Source organism: Carettochelys insculpta, chromosome 11, assembly GCF_033958435.1.
Source record: "Carettochelys insculpta isolate YL-2023 chromosome 11, ASM3395843v1, whole genome shotgun sequence".
NCBI lineage: Eukaryota > Metazoa > Chordata > Testudines > Carettochelyidae > Carettochelys > Carettochelys insculpta.
Genome location: NC_134147.1, coordinates 1,427,810 through 1,447,452, shown reverse-complemented (window position 1 = coordinate 1,447,452; position 19,643 = coordinate 1,427,810). Strand labels below are relative to the sequence as shown.

Sequence of the window (19,643 nt, the reverse complement as noted above, 5' to 3'; positions counted from 1 at the left end):
CACCTGCCCCGTACCCTCCCACCCGCCAGCGCTCAGCGACCTGGGCGCCATCCCCACCCGCCTGTACCTCCCACCCGTCAGCGCTCAGCGACCTGGGCGCCATCCCCACCCGCCTGTACCTCCCACCCGCCAGCGCTCAGCGACCTGGGCACCATCCCCACCCGCCTGTACCTCCCACCCGCCAGCGCTCACCCACCTGGGCGCCATCCCCACCCGCCTGTACCTCCCACCCGCCAGCGCTCAGCGACCTGGGCGCCATCCCCACCCGCCTGTACCTCCCACCCGCCAGCGCTCAGCGACCTGGGCGCCATCCCCACCCGCAGGTACATCCCACCCGCCAGCGCTCAGCGACCTGGGCGCCATCCCCACCCGCCTGTACCTCCCACCCGCCAGCGCTCAGCGACCTGGGCGCCATCCCCACCCGCCTGTACCTCCCACCCGCCAGCGCTCACCCACCTGGGCGCCATCCCCACCCGCCTGTACCTCCCACCCGCCAGCGCTCACCCACCTGGGCGCCATCCCCACCCGCCTGTACCTCCCACCCGCCAGCGCTCAGCGACCTGGGCGCCATCCCCACCCGCCTGTACCTCCCACCCGCCAGCGCTCAGCGACCTGGGTGCCATCCTCACCCGCCTGTACCTCCCACCCGCCAGCGCTCAGCGACCTGGGCGCCATCCCCACCCGCCTGTACCTCCGACCCGCCAGCGCTCAGCGACCTGGGCGCCATCCCCACCCGCCTGTACCTCCGACCCGCCAGCGCTCAGCGACCTGGGCGCCATCCCCACCTGCCCCGTACCCTCCCACCCGCCAGCGCTCAGCGACCTGGGCGCCATCCCCACCTGCCCCGTACCCTCCCACCCGCCAGCGCTCAGCGACCTGGGCGCCATCCCCACCCGCCTGTACCTCCCACCCGCCAGCGCTCAGCGACCTGGGCGCCATCCCCACCCGCCAGCATTCCCTCCAACATTCACCCATGTGTGGAATACGTTTTGTTAGGTGCCCCCGGCACACGCGAGTGCGCACCACCACCAAACGCTCGCTGCCGGCAGTGACGCCCCACCCATCAGCTGGGGACACACGACTCTGTCCTGGGCGGCCGTCCCAGCGCCCGGTTACAGGGGACGCCGCGAGGAGGGACCCATCCCAGCCCTGGCAGTGCCCACTTGCTAGTGAGGTGCACCAGGCCCCAAGCTGAGACCCTGCTGCTCCAGGACTGTGCCCAGCAGACCTTCAGGAGCATGGCGCATCTCTGTGACCCCCAGCGCCGCGCAGCGCGGGGCCCAGCCGCTCTGCAGGTGCAGCCTCTCTCGGCCTTCAGGGCATTCGCGCAGGGGGGTAGCACCAGCGCACCCTGGCCCTGGCTCCGCTCCCCGGCCAGGGTCCCCTGGGCTGAGAGCAAGTCGCTAGCTGAGCCTCCCGGGCCGCCCAAGGGGGAGATGCTCTGTGGCCCCTCTGGACTCGGCGCCGGGAAGGGGAGCGGGTGGTTCTCCCTCGGGCACCCGCCCACCGCAGCGCTGTGCCCGGCAGCTCCCGGGGCGCCCCCGTGGCCGTGTGGCGCCCGCCCCTCACCTGCGCTTTGCGCCCTCTGTTGACGAAGGTGCAGACGGGGTTGTAAGCGCCGGTGCCGCAGACGTACAGGTGGGTGCGGTTCCAGGGCTGGATCAGGCGGATGAAGTTGGCACATTCACCCTGCGAAGCGGGAGGAGAGTCGGGGGGCAGCACAGGACCCCAGGGCCGCTCACAGCACGCTCAGGGCTGGGGGCTGGCGTGCAGCCGGGAGGGTGGCAGGGTGCGGGGGGCACAGCCCAGTGCCAAGCCTGGGGCTCCTGCGGGCAGAGGGAGTCAAAGAGCCCAGGCCTGGTGGGGGCCCATAGCGCGGCTGGTCGCAGTCCCCTGGCACCCACCGGCCATGGGCCCAGACAGCTCCTGCCCTGAGGGCTCATCAGGGAGAGGACGGGACTGGGGCAGCAGGGAGCTCCCATCATGCCCTGTGTTCCTGCCCCCTGACAGCGTCCCCTGCTGGGACCCCCAACATCCAGAGCTCCTGTCCCCCCACAGCGCCCCCCGCTGGGACCCCCAACATCCAGAGCTCCTGTCCCCCCACAGCGCCCCCTGCTGGGACCCCCAACAGCCAGAGCTCCTGTCCCCCCACAGCGCCCCCCGCTGGGACCCCCACACAGCGGGAGCTCCTGAACCCCCCAGAGCGCCCCCCGCTGGGACCCCCAACAGCCAGAGCTCCTGCACCCCTGCTGGGACCCCCCCCGTGCTGGGACTCCCAACAGCCAGAGCTCCTGCACCCCCAGAGAGCCCCCCGCTGGGACCCCCAACAGCCAGAGCTCCTGTCCCCCCACAGCGCCCCCTGCAGGCAGCAGCTGGAGCAGCTGGGGCTCCCCCCATGCCCGCTGCGTCCACAGGGCCAGTGCAGTGGTGAGATCCCAGAGAAATTCCCTGCTCGCAGGAAGCCGCCCTGGGCTCATCTCGCAGCGTTTTCCTGCGCCAGGGAGACGGGGCTGAGTAACCACCCGCATGCCGGCTCCCTGCAATGGGCACAGGCCAGCCGGCGCCCGGGGCAGGCAGGGATGCCAGGCCGTTTGCCCACGGGTGCGAGGCGCAGGGCAGCAGGTACCACGGGGCGCCCTGCTGGGCCTGGCTCCTGCCGCGTACTGGGCAGCCGGGTGGGACTTCGCTGGCGGCGTCCGGCCCAGGGTCCCAGCTGGCTCTGCGCACCCACCGCTCCCCTTGGCCGGCCCCCGCGGGCACTCACGTTGCTGTTCTTCCCCGACAGGACGCACTCCTCGATGCGCTGCTGGGACGCGGGCCAGTGAATCTGACAAACGAGACGCCCCAGGGTCACCGGGCGTTTCCACCGGGGCTAAGTTTAGCTCTGGCAGAACTTCGGCACCCCTCCGAGAGCACCGGGCCCGGGCTGGGCTGTGGGAACGGCCACCGCTCGGCGCTCAGCCGGCGCCCTGCCAGGCTGAACTAACTGCAGGGGGGCTGCCGGCGGGAGCCTCACGTGGGACCTGGCATGGAGCCCGAGGAAGCAGAAAGGGCCCGTTCTGGATCTCCTGCCACTCTCTGCCAGTGAGAGCCAGGCACAGCACCCCGGGACATGGCGGGGGCAGGGCACAGCACCCCGGGACACGGCGGGGGCCACGGGCGGGGGCAGGGCACAGCACCCCAGGACACGTCGGGGACACGGCACAGCACCCTGGGACACGGCGGGGGCCACGGGCAGGGGCAGGGCACAGCACCCCAGGGCAGGGCGGGGGCAGGGCACAGCACCCTGGGACACGGCGGGGGCCACGGGCAGGGGCAGGGCACAGCACCCCGGGGCAGGGTGGGGGCAGGGCACAGCACCCCGGGGCAGGGCGGGGGCAGGGCACAGCACCCTGGGACACGTCGGGGGCCACGGGCAGGGGCAGGGCACAGCACCCCGGGGCAGGGTGGGGGCAGGGCACAGCACCCTGGGACATGGTGGGGGCAGGGCACAGCACCCCGGGGCAGGGCGGGGGCCATGGGCAGGGGCAGGGCACAGCACCCCGGGGCGGGGCAGGGCGGGGGCAGGGCACAGCACCCCAGGGCAGGGCGGGGGCAGGGCACAGCACCCCGGGGCAGGGCGGGGGTCATGGGCAGGGGCAGGGCACAGCACCCCGGGGCAGGGCGGGGGCAGGGCACAGCACCCTGGGACACGTCGGGGACACGGCACAGCACCCTGGGACACGGCGGGGGCCACGGGCAGGGGCAGGGCACAGCACCCTGGGACATGGTGGGGGCAGGGCACAGCACCCTGGGGCAGGGTGGGGGCAGGGCACAGCACCCCAGGGCAGGGCGGGGGCAGGGCACAGCACCCCGGGGCAGGGCGGGGGCAGGGCACAGCACCCCGGGGCAGGGCGGGGACCCGGGCGGTGGAGGTGCCTGGCTGGGGCGCCCCTGGGACCAGCTGAGAAGCTGCCCCCAGCAGGGCGGAGCGGGAGCGGGAGCGGGAGCCGGGGCAGGGAAGGCCGCGGGGAAGGTGCCGGGTGCAGCGAGAGCGGAGGCGCAGGGACGCAGGGGCAGCACTTGCCGCGCTCCCGGCTGGTCGAGTTCCCTCCTCCTCCCCCACGGCCGCAGGGGCCCAGCCGGAGCCAGCAGCCCGCGTGCCCAGGGAGGGGGCAGCATCGGGGTGGTCCCCACCGGCTGGGCCGGCTTCGAACCCAGCCCAGAGCCACGCATGCCTTATTCCCAGCTGGGTGAGCTCCGGCCCACGGCCCCAGCTGCCCCCTGCGGCCCCCCCAGCAGTGGCTCAGTGCACGGCGGGGGACCCCTTCCCCTTCCCCTCCAGCCCACGGCCCCAGCTGCCCCCACTCCCGGCAGTGGCTCAATGCAGGGCAGGGGGACCCCTTCCCCTTCCCCTCTGGCCCACGGCCCCAGCCGCACCCCCCGGCAGTGGGCTCCAGGCCCCGCTGCAGGGCAGAGGCAGTGCTTACGATGAGGGGCTCCCGGTTGATGTCGTGCAGGTCCAGCGAGAGCACGTAGTCCTTGCTGCCCACGTACATGCGGTCGTGGTCCTCGTCCTTCAGCAGGATGCGGTAGTCCGTGGAGTTCAGCAGGAAGTTGAAGAAGTGGGCAGTGCCGGTGGCCTTCAGCTCTGCGGGCAAAAGACAGAGGGTCGGTTCCTGCCGGGGACCCGCGGAGGGGACAGTGCCTGCTGGGGGACCCGCGGAGGGGTCGGCTCCTGCTGGGGGGTCCTGTGGAGGGGAAGGTACCTGCAGGGGGAACCTGCGGAGGGGACAGTGCCTGCTGGGGGACCCACGGAGGGGTCGGCTCCTGCTGGGGGGACCTGCGGAGGGGATGGTGCTTGCTGCGGGGGGGACATGTGGAGGGGTCGGCTCCTGTTGGGGGGTCCTGCGCAGGGGTCAGCTCCTGCCGGGGGGACCCGTGGAGGGGACGGCTCCTGCCGGGGGGACCCGCGGAGGGGTCGGCTTCTGCCGGGGGGACCCGCGGAGGGGTCGGCTCCTGCTGGGGGGACCTGCGGAGGGGATGGTGCTTGCTGGGGGGGGGACCCGCGGAGGGGACGGCTCCTGCTGGGGTCCCGTGAGAGCCATGGCCCCATGCACAGGAGCAGTTGCCCCACAAGACAGGGCCCAGAAGCCCACCACAGCTTCATCAGCCACAGGGTTCAACCCCCCCAGTAGATCTGGGGTGCACACATGCCAGGGTCTCCCCCGCCAGGTTGGAGCACCCAGCCTCCATGCCCAGTGTCCAGCATTCCCTCCCCACACCAGGACTGATCTTCCACCATCCCCCTGGCATGGGCCAGTCCTTCTACCCAGGGCAGGGCAGGGCAGGGCCAGGGCCAGGGCCAGGCAGGGGATTAGGTGCCCAGCAGGCCAGGCACAGGTTAAATGAATTGCTGAGCCAGGGGCCTGTGCAGAATAGATATTTACACGCGCGCCGAGGGCTGTGTGGCTGGGCACCACCGGGAGACACAAACCAGCCGTCGGTGCCCTGCTGAGCAGCTGGACGGGATGTGAACGTCTCCTGGCTGCAGTGCAGGGCGCTGCTTGGCATGGTGTGACCCCCCCTAGACGTGCTGCCAAGGCCTGGGGCAGCAGGGAACCACCACAGCCCGGCCCTTGCAGTAGCAGAGCTTTCTCACTGCCTGCACCACTCAGCGCTGGCCGCTCAGGGCTCAACCCCGGGGCCTCTCCCAGCCCCAGGCGTTAGGTGCCAGTGACTTGCCAACTCATCGCCCCAATGAGGATGGGGCCCTGTCGAGCTCCTGGCCCCATAGAAGTGGGGCAGGCAGACCCACAGGGGTGAAGGGCCAGGATCTCCAGCAAGGCCCATCTGAGCATCCTTTCCCTGGCAGTGACTGGCACTGAGGTAGGTTAGCCAAGCTGTGCGGCAGGGGAGACGGGCGGGCAAGGCCCTGGCACCTGGGCAGCACAGCTGTGCCAGAGAGCCCAGCATGATAGGCTGGCGAGGGGCTGGCACAGGTGGCTGCAGAGCTGTGCCAGGACATGGGCATGCAGAAGTGGCTGGTGCCAGCCATGGGCATCTGTGCCCACAGCGCCAAGCTAAGCCAGGCCTCCTCAGCAGCTGGGGTCGTAAGGCGGAGAGGACAGAGCACCACGCTGCCTGGGACCATCGGCAGTTGCCTTCCCCCTCTGGGCCACCTGCCAGCTGGTGGGGCACGGGGACCAACATTCCCTACAGCCTTTTCCACCCGTGTGCGGAGTTTTCCCATCCCTCGGTGGAACACGTTTTTCCACGTGCACCGAGGAGCGTGCGAACGTGCACCCCTGGTAGAGCGCACACTGCCGGCTGAGCTGCTCTGCTGCTGGGGCACCGGCCTCTTGCCGCGTGCTCACGCAGCGCCAGGCACAGGGGGACCCCGGACTCAGCAGGCAGCTCCAGCCACTCGCAGCCTGGCAGTTAAAGGTCTGGCCTGCCCTGGGCCTGACGCCACTTTCCCCTGGCCGGCCTCCTGGAAACGTAGGATGTCACTAGCCACCCCTCGCCGGGCTTTCCAGCACCCACTCGCCAGCCTTCCCGTCGCCTCCACAGCCGCCTCGGGGCACAGCTGGGTAGCACAGGGGGCAGGGGTCCCTGGGAAGAGCCCTGAGCACCTGCCTTTCCGAGATGCCACCCCACAGGTGCCCCACAAGCTGCGCGGCAGGAACTGCTTCAAGGCTTGTCTATTCTGCCGGCCCCATGTCTCTGCTGTTGGGCAGACGCTGCCGGCCCCGCTGCCCAGCCGCACACCCTGCCTGCCCCACACGAAGGGGCCCAACTCCAGAGATCAGGTACACATCTTTGGCTTCAGTCCTCCTGAACTAAGCCTGTGTGGTGTGAGGGCCCATCCCTCCAGGGGTGTGCTCTCAGAGACGCTCGAGAAATCAGCATCTTACGCCGCTGGCTGCATCGGCGGCTGTAACTGGGGTGTGTCGGGTACCACTTCGGCAAGGGTTCGCTCCCACCCCGGTCTGTCTTTCTTTGGTACCAGCCCTTGAGAGCTCAGGTCTGAAGGACGGGCCCAGCGCGCTGGTTTGGGTAAGACCCAAGTACACACTGACCGGGGCTGTGGCCGGTCCCTTTGGGGGCTGGCAGAATCTGGGTGCAGCTGGTGAAATGGGTTCTAACACCCCCTCCCCTGAGCAGGTGGGTGGCTGGTTTGGGCATTCGGAGCAGCTGGGAAGTCTGGGGTTTTGCTTGTGGGGCGCTGGCCGGCCAGTGGGGCTGGCAGAGGTGCGGTGGTGGCTGGGGGATTTGCCTCGGGGAGAAGGAAATCCCAGCCTGGGCTGTAAGTGGCCCGGATTTAAGCAATTTGCCCAGGACTGGTTCCCTAAGCGGCCCCAGAGCCCCCTCACGCTACAGGGGGCAAGCGCAGAAGGGAGAGCAGAGAGCGAGGGGCCCAAGGACAAAGAGCTGCCAGCGCAGACCTGCTCCAGGTTTGTCTCCCATTGTGGGAGCACCTTGAGGCGCGGGGGCCCTGCTTCTGCTGGCGGGAGCTGGAGAACCAGGGCCCGGACACTTCAGAGTCTCGGGAGGAAATATTCCCCCTCAGGCCGTTATTTTTAGCCCAAGTGTGGGAGAAACGACTGAAAGGATAATGAGGGGCATGAATATTCACGTGCTAAATGAGGCAGACAGATGGAAGTCAGGAGTGCTACAGATGCTCTGGGCAAGAGCCAGGTTCTCGTAAGTACACAGTGTCATTGGCACGACAGCAGGCCTCAGTCTGGAGACAGTCTCCCCCCGTCCCTCTGTCCGGCCGGCCGGCTGGCCATCTGCCAACTGCTCTGTGGCACCTCCCAGCCGTCCCTCAGACATCCCTGTCTTGGTTCTTCTCTCCCTCCAGCTCCCCGTCCATTTATCCGCCCGGCCACACGTCCACTCATGCATCAGACTTCCCTGCCCTTGTTCTTCCGTCTGTCCGTCTATCCGCCTGCAGGTCCATTCTACATCCCAGCCACCGCTCCACCCGTCTGTCTGTCCGTACACGCGCCCGATCTGCGTCCCAGCCACCGCTCCACCCGTCTGTCTGTCCGTACACGCGCCCGTTCCGCGTCCCAGCCACCGCTCCACCCGTCTGTCTGTCTGTACACGCGCCCGTTCCGTGTCCCAGCCACCGCTCCCCCCGTCTGTCTGTCTGTACACGCGCCCGTTCCGCGTCCCAGCCACCGCTCCCCCCGTCTGTCTGTCTGTCTGTACACGCGCCCGTTCCGCGTCCCAGCCACCGCTCCCCCCGTCTGTCTGTCTGTCTGTACACGCGCCCGTTCCGCGTCCCAGCCACCGCTCCCCCTGTCTGTCTGTCCGTACACGCGCCCGTTCCGCGTCCCAGCCACTGCTCCCCCCGTCTGTCTGTCCGTACACGCGCCCGTTCCGTGTCCCAGCCACCGCTCCACCCGTCTGTCTGTCTGTCCCTAAACGCGCCCGTTCCGCGTCCCACCCACTGCTCCACCCGTCTGTCTGTCTGTCCCTACACGTGCCCGTTCCGCGTCCCAGCCACCGCTCCCCCCGTCTGTCTGTCTGTCCGTACACGCGCCCGTTCCGCGTCCCAGCCACCGCTCCCCCCGTCTGTCTGTCCGTACACGCGCCCGTTCCGCGTCCCAGCCACCGCTCCACCCATCTGTCTGTCTGTCCCTACACGCGCCCGTTCCGCGTCCCACCCACCGCTCCACCCGTCTGTCTGTCTGTCCCTACACGCGCCCGTTCCGCGTCCCAGCCACCGCTCCACCCGTCTGTCTGTCTGTCCGTACACGCGCCCGTTCCACGTCCCAGCCACCGTTCCCCCCGTCTGTCTGTCCGTACACGCGCCCGTTCCGCGTCCCAGCCACCGCTCCACCCGTCTGTCTGTCTGTACACGCGCCCGTTTCGCGTCCCAGCCACCGCTCCCCCCGTCTGTCTGTCTGTACACGCGCCCGTTCCGCGTCCCAGCCACCGCTCCACCCGTCTGTCTGTCTGTCCGTACACGCGCCCGTTCCGCGTCCCACCCACCGCTCCCCCCGTCTGTCTGTCTGTACACGCGCCCGTTCCGTGTCCCAGCCACCGCTCCACCCGTCTGTCTGTCTGTCCCTAAACGCGCCCGTTCCGCGTCCCACCCACTGCTCCACCCGTCTGTCTGTCTATCCCTACACGTGCCCGTTCCGCGTCCCAGCCACCGCTCCCCCCGTCTGTCTGTCTGTCCGTACACGCGCCCGTTCCGCGTCCCAGCCACCGCTCCCCCCGTCTGTCTGTCCATACACGCGCCCGTTCCGCGTCCCAGCCACCGCTCCCCCCGTCTGTCTGTCCGTACACGCGCCCGTTCCGCGTCCCAGCCACCGCTCCCCCCGTCTGTCTGTCCATACACGCGCCCGTTCCGCGTCCCAGCCACCGCTCCCCCCGTCTGTCTGTACATACACGCGCCCGTTCCGCGTCCCAGCCACCGCTCCCCCCGTCTGTCTGTCCGTACACGCGCCCGTTCCGCGTCCCAGCCACCGCTCCACCCATCTGTCTGTCTGTCCCTACACGCGCCCGTTCCGCGTCCCAGCCACCGCTCCCCCCGTCTGTCTGTCCGTACACGCGCCCGTTCCACGTCCCAGCCACCGCTCCCCCGTCTGTCTGTCCGTACACGCGCCCGTTCCGCGTCCCAGCCACCGCTCCCCCAGTCTGTCTGTCCGTACACGCGCCCGTTCCGCGTCCCAGCCACCGCTCCCCCCGTCTGTCTGTCCGTACACGCGCCCGTTCCGTGTCCCAGCCACCGCTCCACCTGTCTGTCTGTCCGTACACGCGCCCGTTCCGCGTCCCAGCCACCGCTCCCCCCGTCTGTCTGTCCGTACACGCGCCCGTTCCGCGTCCCAGCCACCGCTCCCCCGTCTGTCTGTCCGTACACGCGCCCGTTCCGCGTCCCAGCCACCGCTCCCCCAGTCTGTCTGTCTGTACACGCGCCCGTTCCGCGTCCCAGCCACCGCTCCACCCGTCTGTCTGTCCGTACACGTGCCCGTTCCGCGTCCCAGCCACCGCTCCACCCATCTGTCTGTGCGTACACGCGCCCGTTCCGCGTCCCAGCCACCACTCCACCCGTCTGTCTGTCCATACACACACCCATTCCGCGTCCCAGCCATCGCTCCACCCATCTGTCTGTCTGTCCGTACACGCGCCCGTTCCGCGTCCCAGCCACCTCTCCACCCGTCTGTCTGTCTGTCCGTACACGCGCCTGTTCCGCGTCCCAGCCACCGCTCCACCCATCTGTCTGTCCGTACATGCGCCCGTTCCGCGTCCCAGCCACCACTCCACCCGTCTGTCTGTCCATACACACACCCATTCCGCGTCCCAGCCATCGCTCCACCCATCTGTCTGTCTGTCCGTACACGCGCCCGTTCCGCGTCCCAGCCACCGCTCCACCCGTCTGTCTGTCCGTACATGCGCCCGTTCCGCGTCCCAGCCACCGCTCCACCCGTCTGTCTGTCTGTCCGTACACGCGCCCGTTTCGCGTCCCAGCCACCTCTCCACCCGTCTGTCTGTCTGTCCGTACACGCGCCCGTTCCGCGTCCCAGCCACCGCTCCACCCATCTGTCTGTCCGTACACGCGCCCGTTCCGCGTCCCAGCCACCGCTCCACCCATCTGTCTGTCCGTACACGCGCCCTTTCCACGTTCCAGCCATCGCTCAGACCTCCCTGTCTCTCCCCCCTCCAGCGGCTCGGCCTCGCCTCCTGCCACAGCCCCAAGCAACGTCAGCACGGTGGAAAACTCCGCTGGCAGGTGTGCGTAGAGGGGCGCTGGGCTGACCGTGCCTGGATGGCTGTCCTGGGGCGTGTGGTGCCCCCACCTTGAGTGCCCATGGGGCGCCTCTGCTCCCGCTCACCAAGGACAGGTCTGAGGCTGCCCAGTTCACTACAGGAGATGGGTAGCCCTGGCTTTAGCACGCTGGCAGCGCTCCCCAGGCTCGCTGTGCTGCTCCAACACCTGCCCACCTGGTCCCCAAGGAGCACACGCTGGCCTCATGCCAGGGCCCCCGGGGAGCTTCGATTGCCCCCCCACAGCTCTACCAACTCCAAGCCCGGCGGTGCGCACCAAGCAGACCACTCAGCACGGGCTGGGTCTCTCCTCCGGATGCTGCGATCCCAGCTGTGCCAGCAGGGCTGAAATAACAAGCCTCCCTAGGTCACCGAGTCGGCGCACGAGGCAGAGGCGGAGGGAGAGGCAGGCTCCGGTGTCCCTCGGAAAGGGAAACTTCTGCTCGAGAGACAGACACAGACAGACAGACCTCTTCTCCTCTCCCCCCAGCCTCTCCCTGCGGGGGAGCTGCCGGGGTCGGGGGGGTCTCCCAGCTGGCTCAGCTACACGCTGTCTGGGGGAGCACTAGACACCCCTAGGTGCAAGCCCGAAGGCCGACGTGGCCGTGCCCACTGGGCCCCACCTCCCGTGGCAGCGCAGTTTGCCCACTTCGGTCTCCTGGGGCTGCTGGTGAGCTGGCCCCAAAGCCCACCGGTACCTTTGCACAAAGGGCAGCGGCTCCCTGCTGCCCTGGAGCCAGGAGACGTTGGGGGGCAGGGACCCTCTCTCCGAAGGCCCCTGCATTCACCCCCACGGCCCCATCGGTTGGCTGCCGTGCACAGGATAGGCCAGGCCAGGCCCTGAGGGTGCAGTGCGGGGGGCTGGAGCAGGAGGCTGGCACGCTGCCCACCGCGCCAGTCCCAGCACTTCCCGGACTGGAGCAGATGCCTGTGCTGTGGCTCTTCACAAGCAAACATCTGGCCGGGGAGCTGGCGGGGGCTCCCACATCTGGTCCCCAGCTGGGCCGAGCGATCGCCCAAGTTGGAGTGGCAGGGAGGGGGCTGGCGGCCCGGCTGGCTCTGTTTATATTGCATGGCGCTGGCTGCTCCCACATCCTCCCCGGCTGCCGCTGCCCCCCCGCCCATGGGGGCCGCCTGCCCCCCCGCCTGCTCCAGCTGCTCACCCTGCTCCAGGAGAGCCCCCAGGCCATCGCTGGGTCCTAACTGCCTATGCCGCAGCCGCAGCCACAACACGAAATTCCGCTTTCACCCTCCTTGGCCCAGCCCTGCCCCTTCGCCGCCACCGCACAACTGCCCCGCCTGCCCCCCACTCCTGCTGCGGACAGCGCTGTGGAGGTGCACTTCCCAGGGGAATTAGGTACCCACACGCCTTCGAGGAGCTTGTCCTGGGGCTCAGGCACTCCGAGTCCAGCTCTGGTCCTCCAGCTGCACCCTTGGGTGGTACCCCTTGCTCCCCAGGCCAGGCTGGGAATGGCTCCAGGGGGGCTGGTCCTCCCCCAGGGCATGGCTCACCAATTAACCCTTCCTGCGCTGGAAGCTGTGCAGCAGTTCTGTCAAAGGGCAAAAATCCCCCAGGGTCTGCCCAGGGTGACTGTCGTGTGGGGGTCTGGGGTGGGGCTGGGGTGGTCCTCGCAGTTGATGGGTGACACCAATGCTTGGGAACTCTGTGTTTGTGTGTGTGTGTGTGTAGGAACAGGGCATGTGCACGTTTGTGTGTGCGCAATGGTACCAACAGCTAGCTTCGTGCCCTAAAAGGGGCAGGGCCTGGGGCAGAAGGAGCAGGCAGTAGGGCAAAAGGGGTGGGGCCTGGGGCAGAAGGGATGGGCCATAGAACAGAGGGGGTGTGGCCTGGAGCAAAAGGGGTGGGCAAAGGGGGCGTGGCCTGGGGCAGAGGGGGCGGGCAGTGGGGCAGAGGGGGCGGGCTGTAGGACCGGCAGCTTTTAGCACTGCCAGGACCCCCTCCCGACAGCCGCGTGGAGCAGTACGGCCGTGCCAGTTCCCAGGGCCCGGAGCGGCAGCAGTGGTGTCCAGAGCTCCAGGGCCTGGGAAACGCCGGGTCCGGGGACTGCAGCCCCTTTCCTTTCGGCAGCCCGTGAGCGTGCAGGGGCAGGGGAAAGCTGTGTGTGCCGCATGAGAGCGATCCCCCCCCGCCCGCGCGCCTGGGGCCAGCTCTGCTCTGTGTCTGCCCCATGCCGGCGCAACCAGCGTGCAGGCAATCACGGGGAACTCTGCCACAGAGCCGTCTGAACGGGCCAGGCCAGGCCAGGGCAGCTCCCACCCCCTGGGGCTCCAGACGAGACCCAATTAGAGGGAATGAGCCTGTTCCGGCGCTGGGGCTGACAGCCCAAAGGAGGGGCACTGTCCTTGCAAATTAGCAAAGCCGTCAGGAAAGTGACGGCCACCAGCTGCTAAGGCCATGCTGCCGGCCGGGGCCAAGGCTGCGCCGGGGTTTATTCGCCCGGGCTGGGAGCTGGCAGAGGAGGGAGCGGGCAGCTCCGGAGCCTGGGGGATGGATGCACAGAGAGGGTCCATTGGCAAGTGTCTGAACCGCCCAGAGCTGGGGCCGGAGCAGCCAGCTGAGGCCACAGAAGCCTTCTGCAGGCCTGTCCACCACAGCCCTGAACAGGGCCGCCCCACACACCAGAGCTGGCTGCAACGATCGCATCCGCACGCTCCCTGACAGGCAGCAACTTGCTGAACTTTGGGCCACAGAGATCCCTGGGCCCATGGCCCGACTGAGCGCCAGGCTGGGGCCCGGGCTGGCCAGCTGTAGCACGCCTCACTGACGGCCACGCGGGCACCGTGCCGCTCTCGGCCAGGCTAGCCCCACACGCAGCCAGCGACCTCCCACATCTTGTCTGGGCGCTGCCCAGGGCACCTGCTTTGGGCCCCGGGCAGGACAAGGTGTGCGGGAACGCGGGGGCAGCGGCCGGAGGGATTTTGGGACTTGCGGGTAGTGAGAGGCCCAGCTGGGAAGCGACTTCTTGGAGTGCCCAGCAGCCCAGGGACAGCCCAGGCGCTGGGGGCACCTGGGCAGACCCTGCCCAATGCCCACAGCTCATGCATAAGATGCACTGACCCCGAGGCTGGTGGGTGAGAGGGGCAGCCCCTGGGCTCGCTGGGGCGTCTCCCAGCCCCATCCGGATGCGGCTCAGCACGGAGCAGGCGTACGATCCCTGGCCCAGTGACTCATTTCTCCTTCCTCCGCATGGGGAAGGCCGGAAGTGCGGGCAGGAGGCGGGGGGACGCGGTGGTGCCTCCTTGGCTCTCACATGCCCAAGTGAGTCACCGTGAGCTGGAAACCGGGAAGGAAGAGTCGGGAGCAGCCAGCAGCTTCCCCTGTGCCATGGGTAAAATCACCGCCTGTTTCCTGCCAGGGTTACTGCCGGCGGCTTTCCCCGGGGCTGGGCCTCTCCTGACCCCCGGCAGGCCGGCTCCCAGGCTGGGGCGCTCGCTGGCTAATGGACGGCCTCCCCTTGGGTTTATTTGGTGCAGCTGGCGGGGGAAAGCCAACCGGTGGCAGCGAAGCAGAGGCCGGCCTGGTTGTTTATGGCCGGTGGATCTGTTTGCAATAAGCGGCTGCCTGGGGTGATGGATGGTTCGCGGGTGGTGGGTTTGTTGACATTGTTTTGGAGCTCGTGGGACCCTCGCTGGGAGGGCTGGGAAATACTGGGGGGCCCAGGCAGCTGCGGGGGGGTCTCCAGAAGGGGCCGTCCCTCCCTGCCTGCAAAGTGGGGTCCAGCCGGGTAGGAGGAGTTTCAGCACACAGGGCCCCACTGTCCCCAGGCTTCGAAGCTGGACTCCAACCAGAGGCACTGGAAGCTCCGTGGCTTGGGGCCTGGCTGCCTGGCCCTTCGCCTGCGGCGCAAGGAGCACCAGGGACACCAGCCTTTGGATCTGCTCCAGTGCAGGGGGATCCCCTCTGACTGCGCTGCCAGCGATGCGCACCCGCCCTGCCTGGAACCGCCAGCACACGCTGGGACGCTGCGCTCACGGAGCAGCTGCTGGGCTGGAACCCGGGGAGCTGGGGCGGCCGGCATGGCCCTGCCTGCTGTGCGCCACCAAGCTGGGCTGCCCCCTCCGCCGGAGCTGGAGAGGCCCGCCTGCGCTCAGCCTGCCGGCGGTGCCGGTGCCGGTGCCAGTGCCGGAGGAGATGCCGGAGGTCCGCCTGGGCCCGGTGCGAGGGTGGCCGAGACGCGTCCCCAGCGAGGGCTGGCGGCAGGATCGATGACGTGTCCCAGTGCACACGCGTGTCCCAGCTGGCGTGTGCAGGGCGAGTGGCGACAGACTGGAGCTGGGCGGTGCCCATCCACGGCAGCCATTCAGTGTGGTTCCCCGGCACTCACTGAGCTGCCGGCCCTGGCTCCGGGCACCTCATGGCCCTGGCCGCCCACAGGCCTCGCTCTGCGGGCTGTAATGCAGCGCGAGCCAGACGAGAGCCCGGCACTGCTCCAAGCCAGGCACGCTGAGATCCCGCCCCCAGAGCCGGCGCAGCACGCCAGACAGGGCCAGCGCCCTGGGCCCCTCCGCCCCACGCAGAGGGCAGCAGAGCAGGGCCCCCAGCAGCCCCCGCTCCGGGGCACAGAGACGCAAGAGCGAGCTCAGACGTCTGCAGGAGGGCAAGGCCCTGCTGCTTCCTCACCAGTCTCCGTTCCCAGTAGAAGGTGGCCGGGCCAGCTGCCTGCCCTGGGCCCCGGCAAGGCCTTGCCGGCTAGACGACGGAGCCGCCTGCTGTCCCGGCGGGTTTTGTAGCCGGGGTCCGGTCGCCTCGCGGACAAGCTAAGCAGCTTGTGCTCCTGCAGGGGCTCCCTTGGGCAGCTCTCCCAGCCCCTGATGCTCCTCACAGCTCTTCTCTGACCCATCCGCAGTTCGTCACACCTGGTCCCAGCCCTGGGCGTGACACCCGCTAATGCCAAGCACCGAGGTAACTGCACCTGCTGACCGCCGCTAGCTGTCCAGCCAAGGGCCACGTTCGCCACGGGCAGGGAGCTCACGTGTCACCGCCTCCCCAGTGACTCGGCCTCACGAATCGCCTGTTCAGAGCACACTCGTCCACTGCTCGCAGCATCCCCCAACACTGGCGGCACAGAACCTGGCACAATCCCGCACGGACCCCCGAGCGGAATGTCTCCCCACCGCTCTGTGATGGGGTTCAGGGGTCCCCCAGCACTGCACCCCATCCGCTGGCAGGAGAGACTCTCACTCAGCCGGTACAACAGCAGGTTTATTAGGCAACAGATGCCCAGTTTCTCACAGAAGCGACAGCACAGCAGCCAGAGACAGTCCTTCCAACCCGTCCTGGGGAGAAGACCCCGAGGGGTGCCCCTCTGGGGTGTAGCTTCCCCCTCCTCCGGCTGGCTGCCTTCCAGCTCTCCCTTTTCCTAGCCTCTAACTGCCGCCCCCAATTCAAAACCCAGCTCAGCTCCTCCCTGCTCTTTGTTCAGGCAGAGGTGTCACCTGCCAGTTGTAGCCCCAGGGTCATCCTTAGCCACTGGGAGCTGCTGCTTGCCTCAGACATCCAGCCTGACTCACACATGCACTCCCCCCACTCCATCACACGCTCACCTCTTGCTCGCGCGCTAGGAACACCTGGAGGACGATGCCTAACGCACCACCGGGGGCGCCGAACCCTCTGCGGTGCTGCTGCGGCCCGGCACGCTGGAGACAGTGGGACGGTAGACGCCACCGGCTGTGCGCCTGGCGTGCCGGGGGCTCATCTGGAGCAAGGATGTGCGGCACTATGTGGCAGCGCTGCTCCCGCAGGGGCGTGGAGCCAGCCAGCCAGCCTGAAGGCACAGCTCCCCGGCAGCCACAGCTCCTTCCTGGCAGCGGAACCGACTCTCCGTGGCCAGCAGCCCCCAAAACTGCTGGCCGAAGAAGACGCCAGCCAGGGTCGACTCCCGAGAAGATCACCAGCTGCTGTGAACACGGCAGTCAGCCAGCGAGCCCATTGCTGGATGGCTGAACGAGGCGAGCGAGACCAGCCTGGCCAGGAAATAGACAAAGACGTCGGCTCTGGGTCCCTACTGCCTTTGCCTTTGCACGGCAGTGGGACCTACCGGACCGGACCAGATCATGGGCTCCTTGTGCCAGGAGCTGTACACACACATGGCACCGAGGCCCTGCCCCAGTGCATCTGCAATCAAAATCAACAAAGGGAGAGGGGAAAGGACTTGGCCAAGATCGCAGTGGTATTGTGGGCAGACACGCACTGAGCTGTCCGCGAAGCAGCGCCCTACCCCCCTGCACCCCAGGGAGCCCTGCGAGGGGCAACGGCAGCAGGGAAATGCTTTATACCACGGGGTGGGGGGGGGCGCAGGGGGAAACTCTGGTGCTTTCCGGCTGAAACCACCCAGCCGCTGGAGCTACAAAGTGACAGGAATCCGATCAGACCCGGAGGGGAAAGTGAGCACAGAGCAAAGCTGCTATAAGGCCCCCTCCTGCCAGCCCTGCCGAGGGGAGAGTATGGTAAAGCCAGGGCCAAGCACCTGATCGCAGCCCGGGGAGACCTGGTGAGAACGGCCCCGCGATCTCGCCCACCCAGCGCAAGACCCAAAGAGCCCCAGTTCCCCACGACAACGCCAAAACCCCCCCCAGAAATCTGACTCCGGGGAGGTTTACGGCCCGGCTCCCACGAGGGCTGGCGTACAGCAGGACGCCGCCATGAAGGGGCTCCCCAGCTCTGCAGCATGGAGTCTTCCCGGAGGTGCTCCCAAGGGCTGTGGGACCCGCCCGCCCCACAGGAGATGCGCTCACCCTGAACAGCAAGGGAAGCAGCCGTGTTAACGTCGGCCAAGCGCTCTCCAGCATCCTCAATAAAAGGCCACCCGAATACCCGACAGGTAAACCCCATCACATGGGAAAGCCAACCTGGCCTCCATCCAGACAAGCCAACCGCACAGATGGTCATTAACAAACAAGAGACAAACAACCTCACCCTGGGAGACACTCGTCGGCTTTTACAGACTTTTAGAAAGCTCCTTAAATGGCCACAGAAAGGGATCGATGGAGAAACTTACAACCTCGTTAAAAACGACCCACCGATCCATCAGCTACGGGGTGAACGGGAACCCCGGGCAAGCGCAGGCAGGGGACATACCACCGAAGAGAGGCCCATCTCGGCTGTCGCCTGCCACCTCCCCTGGCCTGCCCCTGCGGCTCTCCGAGCCGGCCCTTCCCGGCCATTGAGGACCTGGTGGTGAGAGGGGCTGCCCCTTCTCCTGGCACCGGCACCCTGCTCCCTTGCCCCTCTGCTGAGATCCCAGCCACTTGGCACCCCAGGAGAAGCGACCTTAACGAGCAGTCTGTGGGAATGCTACGGGTACGGGGTCAAACTGCAGCCTGGGCAAGGGCGTCTCAGGGATCTCAGACCCCACCAAACCACAGCTTCCAGCCAGCAACTCGGCCTCCCGAACCACCTGCTCAGAGCACACTCGCCTGCCCCGGGAAGGCCGGCGCCTGCTCAGAGCACACTCGCCCTGCCCCGGGAAGGCCGGCGCCTGCTCAGAGCACACTCGCCCGCCCCGGGAAGGCCGGCGCCTGCTCAGAGCACACTCGCCCTGCCCCGGGAAGGCCGGCGCCTGCTCAGAGCACACTCGCCCTGCCCCGGGAAGGCCGGCGCCTGCTCAGAGCACACTCGCCCTGCCCCGGGAAGGCCGGCGCCTGCTCAGAGCACACTCGCCCTGCCCCGGGAAGGCCGGCGCCTGCTCAGAGCACACTCGCCTGCCCCGGGAAGGCCGGCGCCTGCTCAGAGCACAGTCGCCCTGCCCCGGGAAGGCCGGCGCCTGCTCAGAGCACACTCGCCCTGCCCCGGGAAGGCCGGCGCCTGCTCAGAGCACACTCGCCCTGCCCCGGGAAGGCCGGCGCCTGCTCAGAGCACAGTCGCCCTGCCCCGGGAAGGCCGGCGCCTGCTCAGAGCACACTCGCCCTGCCCCGGGAAGGCCGGCGCCTGCTCAGAGCACACTCGCCCTGCCCCGGGAAGGCCGGCGCCTGCTCAGAGCACACTCGCCCTGCCCCGGGAAGGCTGGCACCTGCTCAGAGCACACTCGCCCTGCCCCGGGAAGGCTGGCACCTGCTGACCACCGCAGCCACTTGAAAGAGGGAGGATTCCCGCAGGCTGGAGACAGGGAAGGGGTTTGGGAATGGGGGCCAGGACTAAGGCTCTGCTGCCTCCATCACACGCAGCTCCTCCTTCTCCTCCTCCCTGCGGAGCCCTGCATGTCGCCCCGGCACAGGGTGAGCCCCTGCAGCCTCCCACGGGCAAGGATGGGGCAGCCCTACGGTGTGCCATGGGGCCCGGCACAGCAGCCACCTCGTGATTCACCGGCAGCCAGAGGGGACCACGGCCCTGCCCGGGAGCTGGGACTGCAGACGGCTGGGGGAGGTGTATGCGCGGAGAGAGACAGACCGAGACCGACTGCAGGGGGGGTGGGAATGGGTAACAGGCACCGACCAATGGACCAGCTGCAGCTCCGGTCCCTGCAGCCAGCAAACATCCTGCTCTGGCTGCCTCCGAGGGGAGCCGCATTGCCCCCGTCAGGGCTGCCCTGCGTCCTGCACCGCGCACGCCTGCGGAAGGAAGGGGCGGCGGGTGCAAAGCCCCGGCCCCAGCGGCACAGCCCATTCAGACACCAGGTCTCCGTGCACCCCCTACCCTGCCTGTCAATCGGTGGCCGTCCCGCTGGGCTCCACGCCCCCTCACTTACAGTGCCCACAAAGGGGGCTGGGGCCCAACGGGCCCTTCTCGCTCCCCCGCCGGCTGGCCTGATGGACGGCCCCTGACAGCTCGGCCACGGCTGAGTGGCGCCCTGTAAAGGTGATGGACAGGCAGCCGCGCCCACGCTCTGACCTCTGACCCCCCAACCCTAAATCCCCCAGGA

General features: G+C 68.5%; 1 protein-coding gene across 2 annotated transcripts in view; it reads right to left on the bottom strand.

Moving 5' to 3' along the window:
• Positions 1–19,643, bottom strand: part of SEMA3F (semaphorin 3F) — a 74,233-nt gene that overhangs the window by 33,414 nt on the left and 21,176 nt on the right. For both annotated transcript variants that reach the window (XM_075005039.1, XM_075005040.1), the window contains exons 3-5: positions 4,470–4,630; positions 2,765–2,827; positions 1,570–1,689 (exon numbers count right to left, since the gene is read on the bottom strand). In XM_075005039.1, the coding sequence (XP_074861140.1) occupies positions 1,570–1,689; positions 2,765–2,827; positions 4,470–4,630 (344 nt within the window). The remainder of the gene's footprint in view (positions 1–1,569; positions 1,690–2,764; positions 2,828–4,469; positions 4,631–19,643) is intronic.